General features: G+C 41.2%; 1 protein-coding gene across 1 annotated transcript in view; it reads left to right on the top strand.

Moving 5' to 3' along the window:
- UTRN (utrophin) overlaps positions 1 to 18,776 on the top strand; it is a 704,039-nt gene that overhangs the window by 310,206 nt on the left and 375,057 nt on the right. Inside the window, exon 49 of the mRNA XM_006891679.1 lies at positions 2,614 to 2,768. Within this exon, the coding sequence (XP_006891741.1) occupies positions 2,614 to 2,768 (155 nt within the window). The remainder of the gene's footprint in view (positions 1 to 2,613; positions 2,769 to 18,776) is intronic.

Genomic DNA, 18,776 nt, shown 5'->3' with positions numbered 1-18,776 from the left:
CAAGGAACTAATGTCTGACTGCTTGATCCATCCCAGCAGGTAACGTTCACAATCACTCAGGAGCAGGGGGTGTCAGGCTCCCCTGTTCCTAGTTAACCTTAAGTTTCTCCAAACACACAGAGTACGCAGTATGTCCCTAGCAGTAAGGTCTTGGGTTTACCAGCGGCGATCCTGAGGAAGGAATTGTACAGTAATCAGATAACTCTCCCAAATCTTCCTATGCATCTTTTAATTTTTCTGATTCTCAGTCATTTGGGAATGTGTTTTTTGTTTTTTTTTATTTAAGTTAAGGAACCAAGTAAACGACACTATCCTTTGAATGTTGGCCAGTGTCAACACTGGCTAATAGTCCACCAAAATCATGTGTCGTTTTTAGAGTGAACTTTTCTGACTAAAACCCAAATCTAAAGCCCTAGATGGGAATTTTCAGTGACAGGATTTAGCTTTAAGTGGTAGGGAAAATATTCCCAGAAGTCTTAATTTCTTAACACACAGTTGATTGTATCTGTTTCCTGTCTGACCAAGTTGTTGTACTGTGGAGGAACTGCCACGGGGCTGAGAGATGCTGGATGGAATTGCTATGGTGCTGGGTGATGCTGGGAGGGATTTCTGTGGTTCTGGGTGATTTTGGAAGCAATTGCTATGGTGCTGGGTTCTGTGATGGTATTGCTATTTCAGAGACTTAGCAGGGCCACCTGTAGTGGACAGGGTTCAGTGGATCTTCTAGACTAAGAGTAAGAAAAAGCCTAGAAATTGACTTTTTAAATTTAACATTTATCCAGTGAAAACACCATAGATCAATATGAAGCATTGTTCACTGCAGTGCGGAAAGGTGAGCCCTTAGAATGGAAGGGACTACCATAGTTATGACCGTCGATGCAAACATACCAGAGACCATCTCAGAGCAGGAATTTTCTTCTGTTCCATAAAAGGCAGCCATGACTCAGTACTGGCTCAATGGCAGTTAACAATATGTGCTGTCAAGTCGTTTGTGACTCAGAACAACCTGATGTACAATAGCCCTAAACCCTGCTCAGTCCTGTGCCAATCTGATTGTCTCTGACACACCTACCCTCATTACCCCAGTCACTGAATCAACCCATCTCATCCCGGGTCTTCCTCTCTTGTGCTGTCCCTCCACCCTCCCAAGCATGCTGTCCCTCTTCAAGGACTGGTCTTTCCTTGCAGCATGTCCAAAGGATGTCAGCTATAGCTTCAGATTCCTTGTCTCCAAGGAGCAGCCTGGTTTAAGCCTCTCTAGGGTGAACCTGTTTATTCTTCTAGCCATCCATTATATATTCAGTACTCTTCTCCAGCACCATAGCTCAAAGACATAAATTCCCCTTCTATTATCCCTAGTCATTGTCCAGCTTTCTGATGCATAGCAAGTAATGGCAAAAACCATGGGCTGAATCAGGCACACCTTAGTCTCCAAACTGACATCATTGCTGTTCAGTACTTTGGAGAGGTCTCTGAGAGCAGACATTCCCAATGTAATTTGTCTTTCAATTTCCTGGCCGCTGGTACCAAGAGTGTTGATTGTGGAGCCAAGCAAACTGAAGCTGTTTACAATCTCAGTCTCGTCATCATCCTTCATGATGCTGCCAGTTGGGCCAATGGTGAGAATCTTTTTTTTTTTTAATTTTGAACTTCAGTCCATATTGAAGGCTACAGTACTTGACCTTCTGTGGCAAGCACTTCAGGTCCTTCTCAGTTTCAGCAAGAAGGGTTGTGCCATCTGCATAATGCAGATTGTTGATGAGTCTTTTCTTCCATCCTGATGCCACATTCCTCCTCATAGAGCCCAATCTCTTGGATAACCTCTTCTGCATGTAGATTGAAAAGGTATGGAGATAGGACACTTCCTTGGCATATACCCTTCCTAATTTTGAACCGTGTGGTATTTCCTTGCTCTGTTCTGATTGCTGCCTCCTGGTCCAAGTATAGGTTTCACATAAGTATGATCAAGTATTTTGGGACTTCAGTTCTTCTCAGAGTCAGCCACAGTTTGTTGTGATCCATACAGTCAAATGCCTTTGTACAGTCAATCAAACGCAGATGGACATTCCTCTGGTACTCTTTTCCTTCAGTCAATATCTAGCTAACATTATTTATAATATCCCTAATACCACAGCCTCTTCTAAACCCAGCCTACTGTTCTGGCTGTTCTCTGTTGATGTGCTGTTCCCAGTCGTTTTTGGATAACTTTTAGCAGAATCTTGCTTGCATGTGATATTAATGATATTGTTCAATAATTTCCACACTCCGTTAAGTCACCTTTCTTTGGAATGGCAACAAATATGTATCTCTTCCAGTCATTTGGCCAGACAATCTTCCTGTGAACAGATGTCTGCTGGAAGGCATAAAAAATAGAAATGATTTGGTGGAATGTCTGGGAAGAAAAGACACTAATCTTTTCATACCACCCGTGTTTGGGTGTTTTGAATGACTGTGTTCTGAATTATGGTGGCTTTGTGTGTGTGTCTTTGTCTCATAATTTGTTGTTTTTTTTGGTATCTCTAAGACAGGTTAAAATCACCTGGAAGTACAAGATGTTGTGGTCAAGGTACCAAGCAACCAGCTTTAACAATTCTATCTGAAATTGCAACTTAGGTACTGCTGCAGGAGCTGGGTTCCAGTGACAGTGTCATGGTGGTGTTGGACAATGTCCTGCAGAAACTGCTGGAGGATTATGGGAGTGATGACACAAGGAATGTGAAAGAAACCACGGAGTACTTAAAATCTACCTGGATCAACCTAAAACAAAGGTAACCCCAAGACACTGGTACAGGACTATCACCAAGTGGGCAATTGGATTGCTTTGGCTTTCTGATGGTCACGGAATCAAACTTGTGACTATTAGAAGTACACTTTAGAATCTTTCTTGCTATTGTAGTAATGCTAAATTCATATTATCATACTTAGTGTGGAATGCTTTTAATTGTTTTTGGTCAAACATTCTTCTAGATGGTATAGCACTGGTCTTTCTATTTGCTGTACAGAGGTACCTCGTGAACAGTGTGACCCCGATGTGCCAAATGCAATAGTGGTCACCCATGGCAGACAGTGTTTGGTGGAGTTCCCTGATTAAAACAAGCTTGGAAGCAGGAGTGGCATCCACTTCCGAAATAGCTTGCCCCTGGAAACCTTGTGAACTTGGAGAACCAAAGAAAGTTATGCAAGTGTTTAGGTCTTTTGTTCATAGGATCGCTATGAGTTGCCTATGACTCAACGACATTTAACAACAACAACAACAGTGTGGAATATGTATTTTTATACTCTCTAGTGAACTAGAATTTCTACAGTAAAGGTTTCCCCTTGAAGAAGTTGAATTTTGCCATTCATCATTGTATGTATTGTGAATTTCTTATGCCTCTTACTATTTCCCAGAATCTTTTAGGTAGTGTATAATGGTAAAGAAACTTTAGTATTTATAGATACATTGCTTTTTGGGGGTTTTGGTGGTTTTTTTTTTTTTTAATATTTCTTTATGAGTAACAGTGAACTTTTTAGCTGGGACATCTTCAATGGAGGATCAGACAAGCTTGGACTGAACATTCAATCTCTACATCATGGTATATGTTTAGAGGTTCAACTAAATTTAATATCCTTCATTCCCTATCACTTTATTTTATTCAATTGGAATAGTCTCAAGGAGCACATAACGTTTGTAGGAGGGTTCTCTGTCACTTGAACACCCAGGATTTAGGAACTATAAACAGTAGTTAGCATCTCTTTGAATTTGCATATTTATATTCATCATCAGTGAAAGAGTGTTTACTTCATGCACTGCGCCAGGAGTGCCTATGTCTAAGTAGACTTATGGTTTTCCACCGTATCTCCATATATTCCCATGAGTCCACAAGTGAATGTGTTATTGAAGCATGCTTATTTTGCATTGTGGAAAGAGAATCATATTAAAACTCTTTATGATATGTATTACTGGTTATCAGGCACGACTAAACATTTAATAATGGTTTGAAAATGCTTTGAAGATGTTTTCTTCACTTTTTGAATACTGTTTTTAGTTAACATGTCCAAAGCAGAATCTTTGCTATCTCACAGGCAGGAGGATTCTGCGGGCAGTGGGGGAATATGAGTGGATGAGTGGAGTTACCTGGGATGCAGTGGGAATTTGGGCACAGTAGCAAATAGAAAACTTGGATGTGTGGTTAAAGCTGACTAGCTGTGATGTTGATTTTTCTAGAATTTTAGTACAACTGTTTTCTTTTGCTGTACAAGGTTGCAAAGATTCCTAACTAAGGGACAGAAGAAAGTAAATGAAAACCAACTTTAACAGTAAGAGCCAAAGTCCTCAAGTATATATTATCTGTATGTTTCAAAAACATTCTATGTGTAAGAACTAAGGCTTTGTTTCTGCTGTAAATTCCATGTATGAGATAAATTGATCACTTAGGAAGGTTGGACTGCTTTATTTAGAGCCTCCAATCTTTTTTAGCTTTAACTTTGTAAATATTTTAAGACAACCTGCAGCAGTAGTTAGATTAGATGGAAGAGGCAATTAAAAATGAATTATATTCGAAGGTGATCTTTCATTTATCATGGCAACCATAGTGTTCCAAATTTATTGTAGTTACATGCAGTTATCCTTAGGATTTTTCTTTCTGTATTGTTTTTGGAAATAACCAGTTGTTCTAATAGTTAAGCACAATTTCTCAGGATACATCGGGAGCAGAGAATATACAATAAAACTGCTACTTATCGGATTCTCTGTGAGTGACAGCATTTCTGTATGTGGAAGGCTTTCTCTTTCAAAGACAGTGATTTTTAATTATTCTAAATAATCATCTGTCTAATACACAAACCTCTTGGCCTCTCAAACACAATGTCAACCTGTGTTAAACTTTCCATGAACTGTTGAGATTATTGCTGTGAATACAGAATTGTTGTTGTGTGCTGCTGGGTTAGTTGTAACTTGAGAGAGTAGAGCTTCCCCGTAGGGCTTTTAACGACGAGACTGTTTTATAGGAGCAGATTGCTCAGTCTTTTTCCCATCAAGCTGCTGGTTGGATTTGAACTGTACACCTTTTGGTTAATAGCGGAATGCTTAAATGTTTGCACCATTTCACTCCCTGTGACCTTAGAGTGCTTAAAATACCTATTTTTATCACCTTGTTTTCAATACTACTTTCCTAGTGAGACTTTTGTGAATGAAAGATGGACCAGTCAACTCTTTTTTTTTTTTTTAAATTTTATTATTTTTGTGTGAGTGTACCGTCAAATCAGATCTGACTGGTACAGGAGGAGATGGTCCCTCCTTCTCCGGCAGAGCATCTGGTGGATTCGAACCGTGCACCTCTGGGATTGTAGTTGCAGCTCCTTGCCACTAGGCCACCAGAGCTCCCCGGACCAGTCAACTCTTGTACCATTTTACAGCTGTGGAAACACCATAGGTCCTGCTCTGCTCTACAGATTTGAAATTAACTGGGCAGAAGTGGGTTTGGCTTTGGTTCATAAAAGAGCCCTAAAATTCCTAAAGAATTTTAATCCCAAGGTTATATGATAAAAGTTTTTTATATATTATATATTTATATATGTTATATATTTATCTATATAGATAGATATAGATGTAGATAGATATAGATGATATAGATGTAGATGTAGATATAGATGATATAGATATAGATGATAGAGATATAGAGATATAGATATAGATAGATATAGAGAGAGTGATATAGATATAATTTATCTATCCTTTTTATCTGAACACTGTGATGCTGTGACACTGACGAGTCAAGTGTGATAATGGTCACCCATGGTGGACAGTGTTTGGTGGAGCTCCCCGATTAAAACAAGCTTGGAAGCAGGAGTGGCATCCACTTCCAGAATAGCTTGCCTCCGGAAACGCTATGAACCTGGAGAAAGGATGAAAGTTATACAGGCGTCCAGGCTTTCGTTTCATAGGGTCACTATGAGTTGCCTATGATTTCAGGGCACTTAACAGCAACATCCTTTCACAGTAGAATACATTTTTCTTAGATCTACACTCCCCAGAACCATTTATCACTTCTTTTAAGGATGTCTGGTCTAATCTCCTGCTTGTAAGTTAAGGGAATGATATGTTCAGAGTAACAATAACAACAATAAAATAAAACATGTCACAGCACCCCCTATAAATCAAAGCTTTGCAGTTGGCCTTGCCTCAAGGCCACCCGCCACCTAACAGTGTAGTATGTGTGCCGTAGGGTTTTCAGGGGCTGTTTTCTTGGGTGCATTTTGCCAGGCTATAGAAGATGCATAGAGCCCCTGGGTGAACTTGAACTACTAGCTTTCTGATTAGCAGCTAAGCGTCATAACCATTTGCACCATCTAGAAATTTCCTTCAATCAGCCAAGGTGATACCTTTCTTACATTAAACTCTGATAATATTTTTTCATGCTCTGAAGAACCGATAGAGTAAATTCATTTAGGCTGCTATGTACCGAGGGATTTTGTGTCTTATTTTTAGAGTGTAAGTTTTATTGAAAATCTTCTTTCTCTCCAGCACTGTGCCAAGTCAGTAGATAAAGCACCTCACATCCATTATCTCATTTAATCCTCGCAGCCATTGCAACTGATGAATAAAATAATAGAAACTAACCTTTCTGCACACCCTGTAATAATGGGAAGCCAGTATTTTCTAGTCCTGTAAGGTAAAAAAGACTTCATCTTAGCAGAGCAGTGGTGGTGTTAGCTTTCTTATCAAAGGAGAATTCCTTTAAACTCTTCTTAAAATCCTTTTGTTGCCGTTTCCTGTTTGCTCCCAGAAACTTACACAGCTCCACCCCTTTGCGGTGCACTTTCCCATCTGCTACTGCAATTTATAGCCAGGAGCCGAGTCTCCTCTTAATCCACAGCCTACAAATAGCGCCAGGTACACCTGGAATAGCACTAAGACCACACCGGCTTGTCTGGGATGCAACCATGGGCCAGATCACCTGGTCAAAAGGAAATACTTTAGAAATCCTTTATCTTCTGCTGTCCTGCCCCTTCCCTAAGGGGCCCTGGTGACCAACTGGTAAGTGTTGTGCTGCCCACCTGAAAGTACAGAGTTCAAATCCACTAACTGTTCAAAGGTAGAGAGAAGGTCACTCTCCTCCTATGTGAAGTATAGCCTCTTCCCATCTGCTGGGGGGTTAGTTCTGAGTTGGTTTGGATTCGGCCACACCTACCAACAGCATCCCTACTGGATGTGAGCCCCACTTAGTCTCCAAGCTGGGGAGGTAAATTTGGGAATTTCATATTCTCTGTGGCTCCTATATACTAGGATACAATAAAACTTTGCTGTTTCACCTCATCTCTATCTCTGAGCTTGGTTTCCAAGTGACCGGCAGATGAGCAGCTCTGCAGTAACAGAACCGTAAGGCAGGTGACCCTTATGACCGTGTTGTGTGGGTGGTTCACAGGTACAGAGCCCTTAGCTCATGACCATGGGCAGCAGCAATGGAGCTGGGACTGGAATCCAAGGCTTTGTGACAACACAGTCAGCGTCGTCTTGTCTTTAATAAAAGGCAGTTTCATTCTTATTTGTCTTCACCGTGTTGGATGCTGCTAGTGACCTACTTCTTAGATCTGTCTTGTGATTTCTTTGCCTGGATCTTCTCTGTGTTGAGTTTAGGAAGTAAAGTATTCTCTGGCATGAATAATGGAAGAACCTGGCTGTGGCCACTGTGCCCTCTGCAGTGGCCATCCGGAGACCCTCTACTGTGTTCTCTTCTTGGCTCCTGACTGTGTTTCATATAGACACACTTGTCAGCAGGACTCGAGAGGAGTGAAGGTGTATTATACTTGCACGTGGATATTGATAACGGAATATTGATAGTGCAGTGCGTTATAGTTTTCAAGGGTAGTGTTTTATATAACTGCAGCTGGCCTAAGGAATTTTACCGATCAGTTCTTCATGCACATTTCTTTATTCTTAATGTTAAAACCCCAGAGTTCTAATATTAGATCGCTTTTGAAACTTCTTAAATTTTTTAAAAATTTTTATTAATCTTAATGAAAGCTTACAGAGACTTCAGATTTCCATTCATTCATTGTTGCACTATTCCCCCTGCCCAACCACCCTCTCCCCCAGTTTGCTCTTCTCTTTGAAAAGGAAAAGAAAAATTCTTTCATTGTTATACAATCCCTCCCTCCAAGTACACTCCACTATGCAGCCTTAGTTTTGAAAAGTAAAAGAAAAAGTCTTTCATTGTTATGCAATCCCTCCCCCGAAGTCCACTACACTATGCAACCTTCGTTCTGGACTCCTGTCATGACAGTAATACCTAATCACATATCGCTTTTAAACAGTTCTCTCCCTCATCTGTTTCAGTGCAGCATAGATTATTTATCCTATCTTTGAAGTGATATGAAGTTGTTTATTATAGTCTTTATTTAAGCTTCATAGCATTAATAGTCTTTCTCCTAACTGCAAAAATATGAATATTTTTGTAATGTGTTTGATTGCTACCCCAGATCCTATTGGGGATGTTTTGTAATATAAATACATTGACATCATGAGTTTTTTAAAATACAAATAATTCTTCATTCCAAAATACAGATGATGTTGTTAAGTGCTATTGAATCGAGTACAATTCATAGCAACCCTGTGAAAAACAGATATGACTATTTTTCTATCCATGCCAACCTCACAATCTCTGACACACTCAAGCCCATTGCTGCAGTCACTGTGTCAATCTACCTGGTTGAGGGTCTGCCTCTCCTTCACCATCCAAGCATGATGTCCTTCTCCCAGGAATAGCCTCTCCTGCCCAAAGTATGTGAGAAAAAGTTTCGCCATCCTTGCTTCCAAGAAACAATCTGGCTGCACCTTCTCCATGACATGTTTGCTCTTTTTGCAGTCCATGAGATGTTCAGTACTCTTCTCAAAGACAGCATTTTAAGGGCATAATTTTTTCTTCTGTCATCCTTATTCTTTGTTCAGTTCTCAGATGCTTAGCAAGTGATTTCAAAGGCAGTGGTCTCTATCAGGCACACCTTAATCTTCAAACTAACGTCATTGTTCCTCGGTAACTTGGAGAGGCCCCTAACTGCAGACACTTTCCTGGTACAGTACATCTATTGATCTCTTGACTGCTGAGACCAAGTGAATTGACTGTGGATCCAAGTAAGATGAAGTCATTGACAGTTTCAAATACAGAAAGCTGCCTCTAATTTGGATTCTGTAAACAGCAGACTTAGCTCTACTATTTCTAACACTCAATTACCTATGAAATATATTTTCTTTTTGTATCTTTTGATGCCATAAGAATTGGGATAGTAAAAGTTGAAATGTGGCAGTAGTTCTTTTAGAGTCTGTTTGCCTGAACTGTTGTTAATACTCTTCGAAAGTATCATGCATGTGTGTGTTTGCACACACACACACACACACACACACACACACACATACATATGTTTAGAGAGAGCGGTAAGGAGGAAAGGGGAATAGGGAAAATATAAAGTTATGTCTTAGAGGGGAAAGAAAAGTAGTTGAAGTGAATGGAGAAAGTTATGAAGCAAAAGAATTAAAGATTTCAAAGGACAACCTGAGAAGACAAAGTTAAATATTGGAAGGAAGTATATAAAGACCTGGAGTTAGAAATACAAAGAGAAAGAATACGCTCAGCATTTCTCAAGATGGAAGAATGAAAGAAAAAAAAATTTAAGCCTTGATTTGCAATAGTGAATGATTCTGTAGGCAAGACATTGAAAAATAGAAGAAACAGCAGAAGAAGGCTGACGACCTTACAGTCTAGAATAGAATCGCTTGACGTTCAGTCATTTCAGTAGCTAGCAAATTATCAGGGACGAACGATGTTGAAGAAAGAAGTCCAAGCTGCACTAAAGGCTTTGGTAATAAACAAGGTTTCAGGAATTGATGGAATACCAATTAAGACGTTTGAACAAATGGAAGTAATCCTGAGGTCAGATATATTTCCAATTTCTGTTCACAAATTTCAGAGTGTCTTCTGACATCTCTTTTGAGCTTTTCTGCCTTGTCTTTTTAATGACCTTTTGGTTTCTCCATCGAAGATGTCCTTGATGTCATCTCACTGTCTCCTCTCCCATAATTGGTGTGCATTGCATCACTACTGTTCCTGAGATGTTGCTAAAGTTCAGGTGGGATGTATTCAAGATTGTGCTTTGACTCTCATGAACTTCCTTTATCTTTTCTTGAGCTTCCGTTTGAACTTAAGTAATGTAGTCTACTTTAATAAAACTCTCTCCAGTTGTAACTGGAATTCCATTCAACTTGAAGGTACCATCTTCTGACATTTTCATCAAACAATAGTATGCAGCTATTTGTAAGGTTTTCGGTGGCCAATAGTTGTCAAAGAATATCACCAAGTCTTTCTTCTAAGTCTATTTGTGTCTCAAGGCTCTGCTGAAACCTGTCTACCAGCAATGACTTTGATAATATTTAAATTATTGGGGACATGCGTTCTAGTATCACAGTAACACCTAAGGCATCACAGCATGACAGCCTGGGAGAGGTGTGTGGTGGACAGGGAGGTGGAAACATCTAATCTCCGCTAACTTTGCAGGTGAGGTTAGTCTCCATCAACCACATCAGCCATACAAGTTCCGATCCTGAGGTCAGACATATTTCCACGTGCCATACATTCCTAAAATCCTAACATGAGCTCTTACTGCCCAGGCCTTCACTACTTTTCTGCAAGGTTCAATAATTCATTGCAATAGCCACACAGAACTCACAGAACTCACTGAAGAATGTGGGGTTTATTAAAGAAGCTGTTATGTGCTTTCGAGTTGCTTGTGACTCATAGAGATCTTGTGCACAACAGCCCTTAACTCTGCTCTATCCTGAGCCAATCTTCTCATCTCTGACACACCTACTCCCATTACCCTAGTCACTGAGTCAAACCATCTCCTCCAGGTCTTCCTCTCCTGTGCTGTCCCTCCACCCTCCCAAGCATGATGTCCCTCTCCAAGGACTGATCCCTCCTTATGACAAGTCTGAGGTATGTCAGGCGGATCTAATTCACCTGAATGTTGGAAACACTCGGATCTAATTCTTCAGTCAGGAGAGTCTCTTCTTGATTGTGCTTGCAGGCAGGCCCCCTCTGCCCATGGCCCCAAGGCCTTTGCCTCAGCTCTCCTCAGGCAAATGTTGCAAAGTTTTCTTAGCTCTGTCAATTACATATCACCAGCACTTTGCTGGTAGGGAGCACAGGTGGCTTTGTCCATAGGAAGATGCCACCAGCCCGCAGGCTTTGTGCCTCCCTGGCAGTCGAAGCCATCAGCGGCTGTGTAGGAAAAAGAGGAGAAGCCTCTGCGTGCAAATCACAACCTCAAAAACCACACAGAGGGGCACCTAGGAGTTGCTTCTGGGTTGACTGTAGGTGTTTCCAATGCTCCAGGAAGCTCAGCACAGAGGCTTTGGGGCTTCGCCGTGCTAGTCTGCAGACTTAGCCTTCCCCATCAAATGCCCAAATTCACTGTATCACCCGGCTTCTTGGACTTGATGCCTCATGCTGGTCCCTAGCTCTCTCCTGCCACTGCTGTCCCTGTCACCGCTGCTCCTCTCAGTTTCAGTCACCCTTGTCATCTAGCCCCATCACTCAGATGCCACTGCTCTCTCTTGTTGGTTTGTGTAGAGCTCTCAAGTCTACAAGATACACCGGACTCTCTGGTTCTTGCTTCTTGATGGTGATGAGAGGAGACTGTCTAGCCTTTTCCTGTGGAACAGCTGGTGCATTCAAACCATGGGCCTTTGGGATTGCAGCACAGCTTCTTACCACTGGGCCACCAGAGCTCCCTTACTTAATTATTTTGTTGCTGTTATTACCATTGAGTCAGAACCCACCCAGAGCTGACCTTCCGACGGGTTTTCAGAGGCTGTTAATTGCGCAGAAGGAGAGTGCCCAGCCTTCTCCCATGGAGCAGCTGGTGGAAGCCCCCTTTCCTTCTCAACCTGTGTCTTTTATTTCCTTCGCTAACATGCCGTGTCTAACTTTCCTTCTGAATGAAGAAGGAACACTGGCAATGAGGAAGAGTATGTAAACTCTGCTCTTCCCCGCCTTTTCTGTTTTATTGCTTTTACACTTCTGTTACTCTTTCTGCTCCCTTTTCCTATCTAATTGCACCAACAATGTCCCTGTGGTCTACACCTAAGAAAACAGAGCTTTTCATTCTGTAAATACCCAGCTTGAGCCCCTAGACGTTGTTCTCAGTCCTTTGAGCCCTACAGAGAGCCTGCAGACTTGCTGTTGCTTGTGTTTTTCCTTTTTTCCTGACATGTTTTCATTAAGTAAGAATTTGTTTAGTCTTCCATTTATCAAACTCTGTGATCTATCCTAAAAAGTCAACCTAGGTAAGTTATTGCGAGGAAGTTTACATGGAATATTTAGTAAAGTAGAGGAGGATAAATCATTCTAGGTGACTGTTTGGAAGCTGAAGGAGATGTAGGAGGTGCCATCACAAACCCTTTGGGGCTCAGTTTGATGTGGACATACATGGGGTCGCTTTGGGACAAAATTGATCTCACAGATACTTCCTTTTTTTACTGTAAGGAAGAAATGTATTTCGATAGGAAATTTGCAAAAGCATTAAATGAGAAGGTATCATTTTAGCTGGTTCTGATGGTCAGAAGACACCATTGGGAAAAATTTGAGAGTGAATAGCAAATGAGACAAGAAAAAGTATATGGTGTGAATAAAAATACAATGAATAATGGCTTTTAGGCTTGATATGTCACAGAAGAGAGACACAGAAGCCAGATCAAGGTGAATTTCCTAAGAAATTTGGATGTTATTCTAATGTGTGTGGAAAGCTATTGTAATTTATGCAAGAGAATAAGATAGTCTAATTTAATGTGACATGTTACTTTGGACATGTTGTGAGGAGAGACCGGTCCTTAGAGAGGGACATCATGCTTGGGAGGGTGGAGGGACGGCGCAGGAGAGGAAGGCCCTCTATGAGGTGGATTGATTCAGTGACTGGGGTAATTGGGATGGGAGTGTCAGAGACAGTGCGATTGGCACAGGACAGAGCGGAGTTTAGGGTTGTTGTACATAGGGTCGCTATGAGTCGCAGGCGACTCGACGGCACATAACAACAACAACAACAACAATTTAATGTATTAACAGGTAATACCTGTGGATAATCTATAGAAAATGTATGTAGTATGAAAAAGGATAGATAGTGGAACCAATAAAGAAGTATTGACAGTCTAGAGAGATGGCATCATCTGTCGGTAGTGGTAGGAATAAGCCACGTTCTGAATCAAGAAGTTGATTTTTATGTGTTAGCTGGAGATGCCTATTATATATCTAAGTGTTGAAGTGAACTGGACAATTGGCCAAATGAGTCTGGAACTCACATGGCCTGGAACCCAGGCATAAATTAGGTGAGTTCTCAGCTTAGTTGTTTGTTTGTGTTTTTTGTTTTTGTTTTTTTTTTCTGGACTGGAAAATGCAGGATATTCATTTTATACCAGTCCACGGGAGACAGAGGGCCTGAACCTCCCAGATCATTTCCAGGAGTGGTAGGTGTTCGGGAGTATTTATGGATTATTTTAAGGATGTGGGGAAGTGGGGATTTTTTTTCCCCATAAGGAGAGAGTATGTAAATCCAAAACCTGATGCACCTGTCCTCTAAATTGCCCCTTTTGTGATTAGGTGTCCGGTCACCACAGGACACACACTTTGATTTTCCCTCTTTCGAGATGACATCTCTCTCTGTCTGGTTAGGATTTAGTCATCACAGAAACTCAACTCATGTTTGAGAGTAAATCTGTGGACTTGGATAAGCTCACTGGGAAAAGAGTGAAGAGAAGAACACCCTTAGAGTTCATAGAGTTTAGGAATTAGGGAATGAACAGAAATGGGGGAGGTAAGCAAATATTTAGGATCAGTAGTGTTATTCATTGAAAAGCTTAAAAATTATTTCATTGCAAGATTTCTGTGTGCCTTTCAGACTCCTGATGCTCCCTCCCATTTCCTGCTCTAATGTTGTTGTTGTGTGTCGTTGAGTCACCTGCGACTCATAGCGACCCTGTGTACAACAGCCCTAAACTCCGCTCTGTCCTGTGCCAATCGCACTGTCTCTGACACTCCCATCCCAATTACCCCAGTCACTGAATCAGTCCACCTCATAGAGGGCCTTCCTCTCCTGCGCCGTCCCTCCACCCTCCCAAGCATGATGTCCCTCTCTAAGGACCGGTCTCTCACAACATGTCCAAAGTAAGTTAGACGGAGCCTCAGAATCCTTGCCTCCAAGGAGCCACCCGGTTTAACCCTCTCCAGGACAAATCTGTTTTGTTTTCCTAGCAGTCCATGGTATTCTCAATACTCTTCTCCAGCACCACAGCTCAAAGGCATCAATTCTCCTTCTATCCTCCTTGGTCATTGTCCAACTCTCTGATGCATAACAGGTGATTGCGAAGACCATGGCCTGTATCAGACGCACCTTAGTCTCCAGAGAGACACCACTGCTCTTCAGCACTTTGGAGAGGTCCCTAACAGCAGACTTTCCCTGCTCTAATAGAGATATATTAAAATCTGCATGTACTTTTAAGTACACCAAAATTTAACGTATTTAGCAAGACATACCTGTTGATTCTCTAAGATAACTCTTTTCCATGAAAAGAGATGATTTTTGTTCATAGGGAGGTCTGGTGGCCTGGTGGGAAGAAACTGTGCTTGCAATCCCAAAGTTATGCAGTTCAAGGCCACCAGCTGCTTCGTGGGAAAAGGATGGGCAGTCTTCTCCCGTGCGATTTACTGCCTCTGAAAACCTGCTGGAGGGTCGGCTATGGGTCAGTTTTAGCTCTATGGTACACAACAAGAACAACAACAACAACTTCCTTTAAACCAATTATAAGTACACACTTGATTAAATAGCATATATTGTATAGTGTATGTTAAAATACCTAGTATTATTTAGTGTCTCTCAAAGGACATTTTAAAAAGTCATTTATGTAGGTGACTACTTTGTTAGGCTACAAAATAACTGTAGGCTATTTCATAACAGATTATACTTTTTTTATAATAGAAATTCTTTTAAAGATGAAGAGTTTACCTTTTAACATTTCTAGTTCTCTATAATATGAACCATTATAAATCTGTCACCCATGGATGTCCTTAAATCTTTTATAGGAAACTGTATTTTCAGTGTGCACCATTTCTTGCACTAAAGAATTCTCTAGTCTGTTATGTTTTCTGTTTGAAAGAAATATTTTTATTTCTATTAAAGTGCTGTTTCTTAAACTTCAAATGTGGAGTCTTTTAGATTTTCAGCCTTTACTTATTCTTTGTGAAACTATTGGTTGAAAAAGGTTTTGTAAAAGTCTGTCTTCAGCTTGTAGCCACACAATCCTAAACTTAAAATGACTTCATGTTCTGCTGTACTGTTCCTTTGCTTGTATTCGCTCATCATGTTTTCCAGGACTTCCTCTAACTCCGTCCTGATCTTTCTTGAATCTGCTTTGCGTCATCAATGCTGTTAGTTAAAAATTGAGTCTAGGGCTTGATGTGGTTTTAGGAATCATCCACATTACTCCCAGCCTTTGTGCACTTTGAGTTGTGGTGCTGGAGTATAGTAAGCAAGGACACTATATAGATTGCCTGGAGAACAAACAGCTCTGTGCTGTGTAAGGTAAAAAACCAGGCCGCTCCTAGGTCGAAGGAAAGGATTGTGAAGGTCTGTCTCACATACTTTTGGGCATGTTTCCAGGAGAGATCAGTCTCTGGAGAAGGACATCATGCTTAGAAGGGTGGAAAGACAACACAGGAGAGGAAGGAAGGCCCTGGATAAGATGGACTGACAGTAACTGGGGCCATGGGAGTAGGAATGTTAGAGTCAGTGAGATGAGCTCAGGACAGGGCAGGATTCAGATCTGTTGTACACGGGGTCTCTGTGAGTCACAGGTCACTCCACAGTACATAACAACAACCCTCTAAAATAGGATGTAGGACGTTTTCTTAGTGGCCCGAGTTGTGCCAATTCTCCTGAGACCTGACTTTGTCAGTTTTCTTAGGTTGGTTGCTTTTTTCTCCCCCTCCTCACTGTATTTTGTTGTTGTTTGGGTGACATTGAGTTGATTCTGACTCTGTTTACAGCAGAACTAAACACTCCTGGTCATTCTTGTACCATCACAGTTAAAGTTGGCTTGAGCCCCTTCTGACAGTCCCTGTCCATCATCTTGAGAAAGGCTTTGCTTTGTTTCAGCCGACCCTCTGCTCTTCCACACACCATGCCCTTTCCTGATGACATGTCTCACTCAGTGTCCTTACTTATGAGGAGTCTGACTGTCTGTCTTCCAAGAGAGATTGATTTCTTCTTCTCACAGCCCATATTCAGTATTTTCCCCCCAACACCTTAATGCAAATGTGTTGGTTTTTCTGGAGTCTCCTTGATTCCTTGTCCTGTTTTCACAAGCATGTGGAGATTGAAATTACCATGGATTGGTGAGGTGCATCTTAGTCCTCAAAATTACTTTTTTAACACTTTGCAGAGGGCTCCCCCCTTTCAGATTTTCCTAATGCAGTATGCATGTAATAATTGTACTTCATATAATGAAACAATTAAAACTGCTGTCAAGTTTGTAATACAATGCAATATGTCTCTCTTATTACAGTCTCACTCTCTTTCTAGCGGATGCTGCTTTCTCTCCTTTTTATTTCTTTGTAAGGACTAACAGCGAGTTCATGGAAAGGGTACAGACAGATACAGACAGAAGAATGCTTTTTAGAAGCAAGCCTGAAAACGCTTGATCTCACATCAGTTGGGCATGCTGCTAGGAGAGGCTATTCCGTGGAGAGAGACATCATGCTTTGTGGAGGGATGACAAAGGAGAGGAAGATCCTCAACCAGCAGGGTTGACACAGTGGCTGCAGCGATGGGCTCAATCGTGTCAGAGAGGATGAGGAGGCGGGCGAGGACAGGACAGGGCTCAAATCTGTTGTTCATAAAGTCACTGTGAGTTGTACGTAACTCAACGGCACATAAACGGCAAGTCATTAATACATTCCCAGGGAGCTCTGGTGGCCTAGTGTCAAGAAGCTGCACTGCAATCCCGGAGGTACACAGTTCGATCCCAGAGGTACACATCCACCAGATGCTCTGCCGGGGAAGGAGAGGCAATCTTTTCCTGTACCAGTCAGATCTGAGTTGACAGTACACACACACACAAAATAATAAAAAAATTAAAATACTCCATTGACATCCTATTTTAGTAAATTAGTAAATATTTTCTTATGTTCCTTTCATCCTTTCCTTTATCTTTTTTTTTTCTGTTTAGGGAACTTTTTTTTATTAAAATACAGAGATAATAAACAAGATATTACAGGGTGGAAAATTATGCCAGATTCAAAACTTTCCTGTCTGTATAGTTGTACACTATAGCAAAGGGCCTGGCCCATTACAATTTCTCCAAAGAAGGTGTTTATCTGAACTTGATTAATTCTTCAATTGCCTGACATTCTAGGGTCTAGAAAGCACTTTAAAATACTTTATTCTCACAAACAATTCCATGCGAGAGTAAGGCAGTAATTAATTATTCATCAAATCAAAGAGGAAATCAAGAGTGAGGGAAACAGGTGACTAGAGTCATGGTTACTGATAGGGCGGGGACTCATGCCCAAGGTTTTTTATTACAGGATCGATCTCTCTCTCTCTCTCTCTCTCTCTCTCAGTGTTTATTACCCCAGACCATGACTCTATAGTGGCTTAGTGTTAAAGAGTTGAGTTGTCAGCTCTTAGGCACACAGTTTAGATCTCCCAGCAGCTCCACGGCAGGAAGATGTGCATTCTCCTCCTGGGTGCCTTACCTGCCTCTGAAAACTCACTGGACAACAGCTGTGAGCCAGTTCCTGCTCAGTGGTATGTAACTATAACATTCTAAGCATACCTATCTTGTAACATTATTTTAACATCAAGAAAACAAAGATTCTCACCACTGGGCCAAGTGGCAGCATCAGGATAGATGGTGAAGAGATTGAGATTGTTCACAGCTTCAGGTTCCTTGGCTCCACAATCAGCATTCTTGGTACCAGCAGCCAGACTGTCAGGGATCTCTCCAGAGTACTGAAGAGCAACAGTGTCAGTCCGGAGATTAAGGTGAACCTGATCCAGGCCATGGTCTTCGCAATTACTTGCTATGCATCAAAAAGCTGGGCAATGACTTGGGATGGCATGTAGGTTCATCCTGGAGAAGGTGAAACCAGGCTGCTCCTTGGAGGCAAGGATACTGAAGCTTCATTGGACTTACGCTGGACATGTTGCAAGGAGATACCAGTCCTTGGAGAGGGACGTCATGCTTGGGATGGTGGAAGGACAGCGCAAGAGAGGAAGACCCTGGATGAGATGGATTGATTCAGTGACTGGGGTAATGGGAAAGGTGTGTCAGAGACAGTAAGGTTTGCTTCGAATAGAGCAGGGTTCAGAGCCGTTATATATAGGGTCACTATGTATGCAGCACATAACAGCAACAACAATAGCCTGTGACATAAAGAATCTTGCAAATATAGCCAGAAATGCACTACCAGAAGAGGACGAGACCTTCTAAAAATTAAGTCTGTCAGGGGGCGGGGGTGAGGGAATTTGAAAGAATTTGTTCTTGAAAATAATGTATTTGAATTTTGTAAATTAACTAGTAGGGGAAAACAATAACAACAATAACCCCTTTTTCCAAGATGGTGAAAAGAAAACTTACAGACTGGTAAAAACACTTGTCAAGGACAGCTCAAACAAACAAAAAAAAAAAGAATTTTTTTTTAAATTTAGGTTGTTTATTTTTCATTTCAATGAACATCTACAGAGATTTTGGA

Source organism: Elephantulus edwardii, unplaced genomic scaffold, assembly GCF_000299155.1.
Source record: "Elephantulus edwardii isolate Elephantulus edwardi_28Jun2011 unplaced genomic scaffold, EleEdw1.0 scaffold00102, whole genome shotgun sequence".
Taxonomy (NCBI): domain Eukaryota; kingdom Metazoa; phylum Chordata; class Mammalia; order Macroscelidea; family Macroscelididae; genus Elephantulus; species Elephantulus edwardii.
The sequence above is the reverse complement of the archived record's forward strand: the minus strand, read 5'-3'. Positions and strand labels throughout refer to the sequence as shown.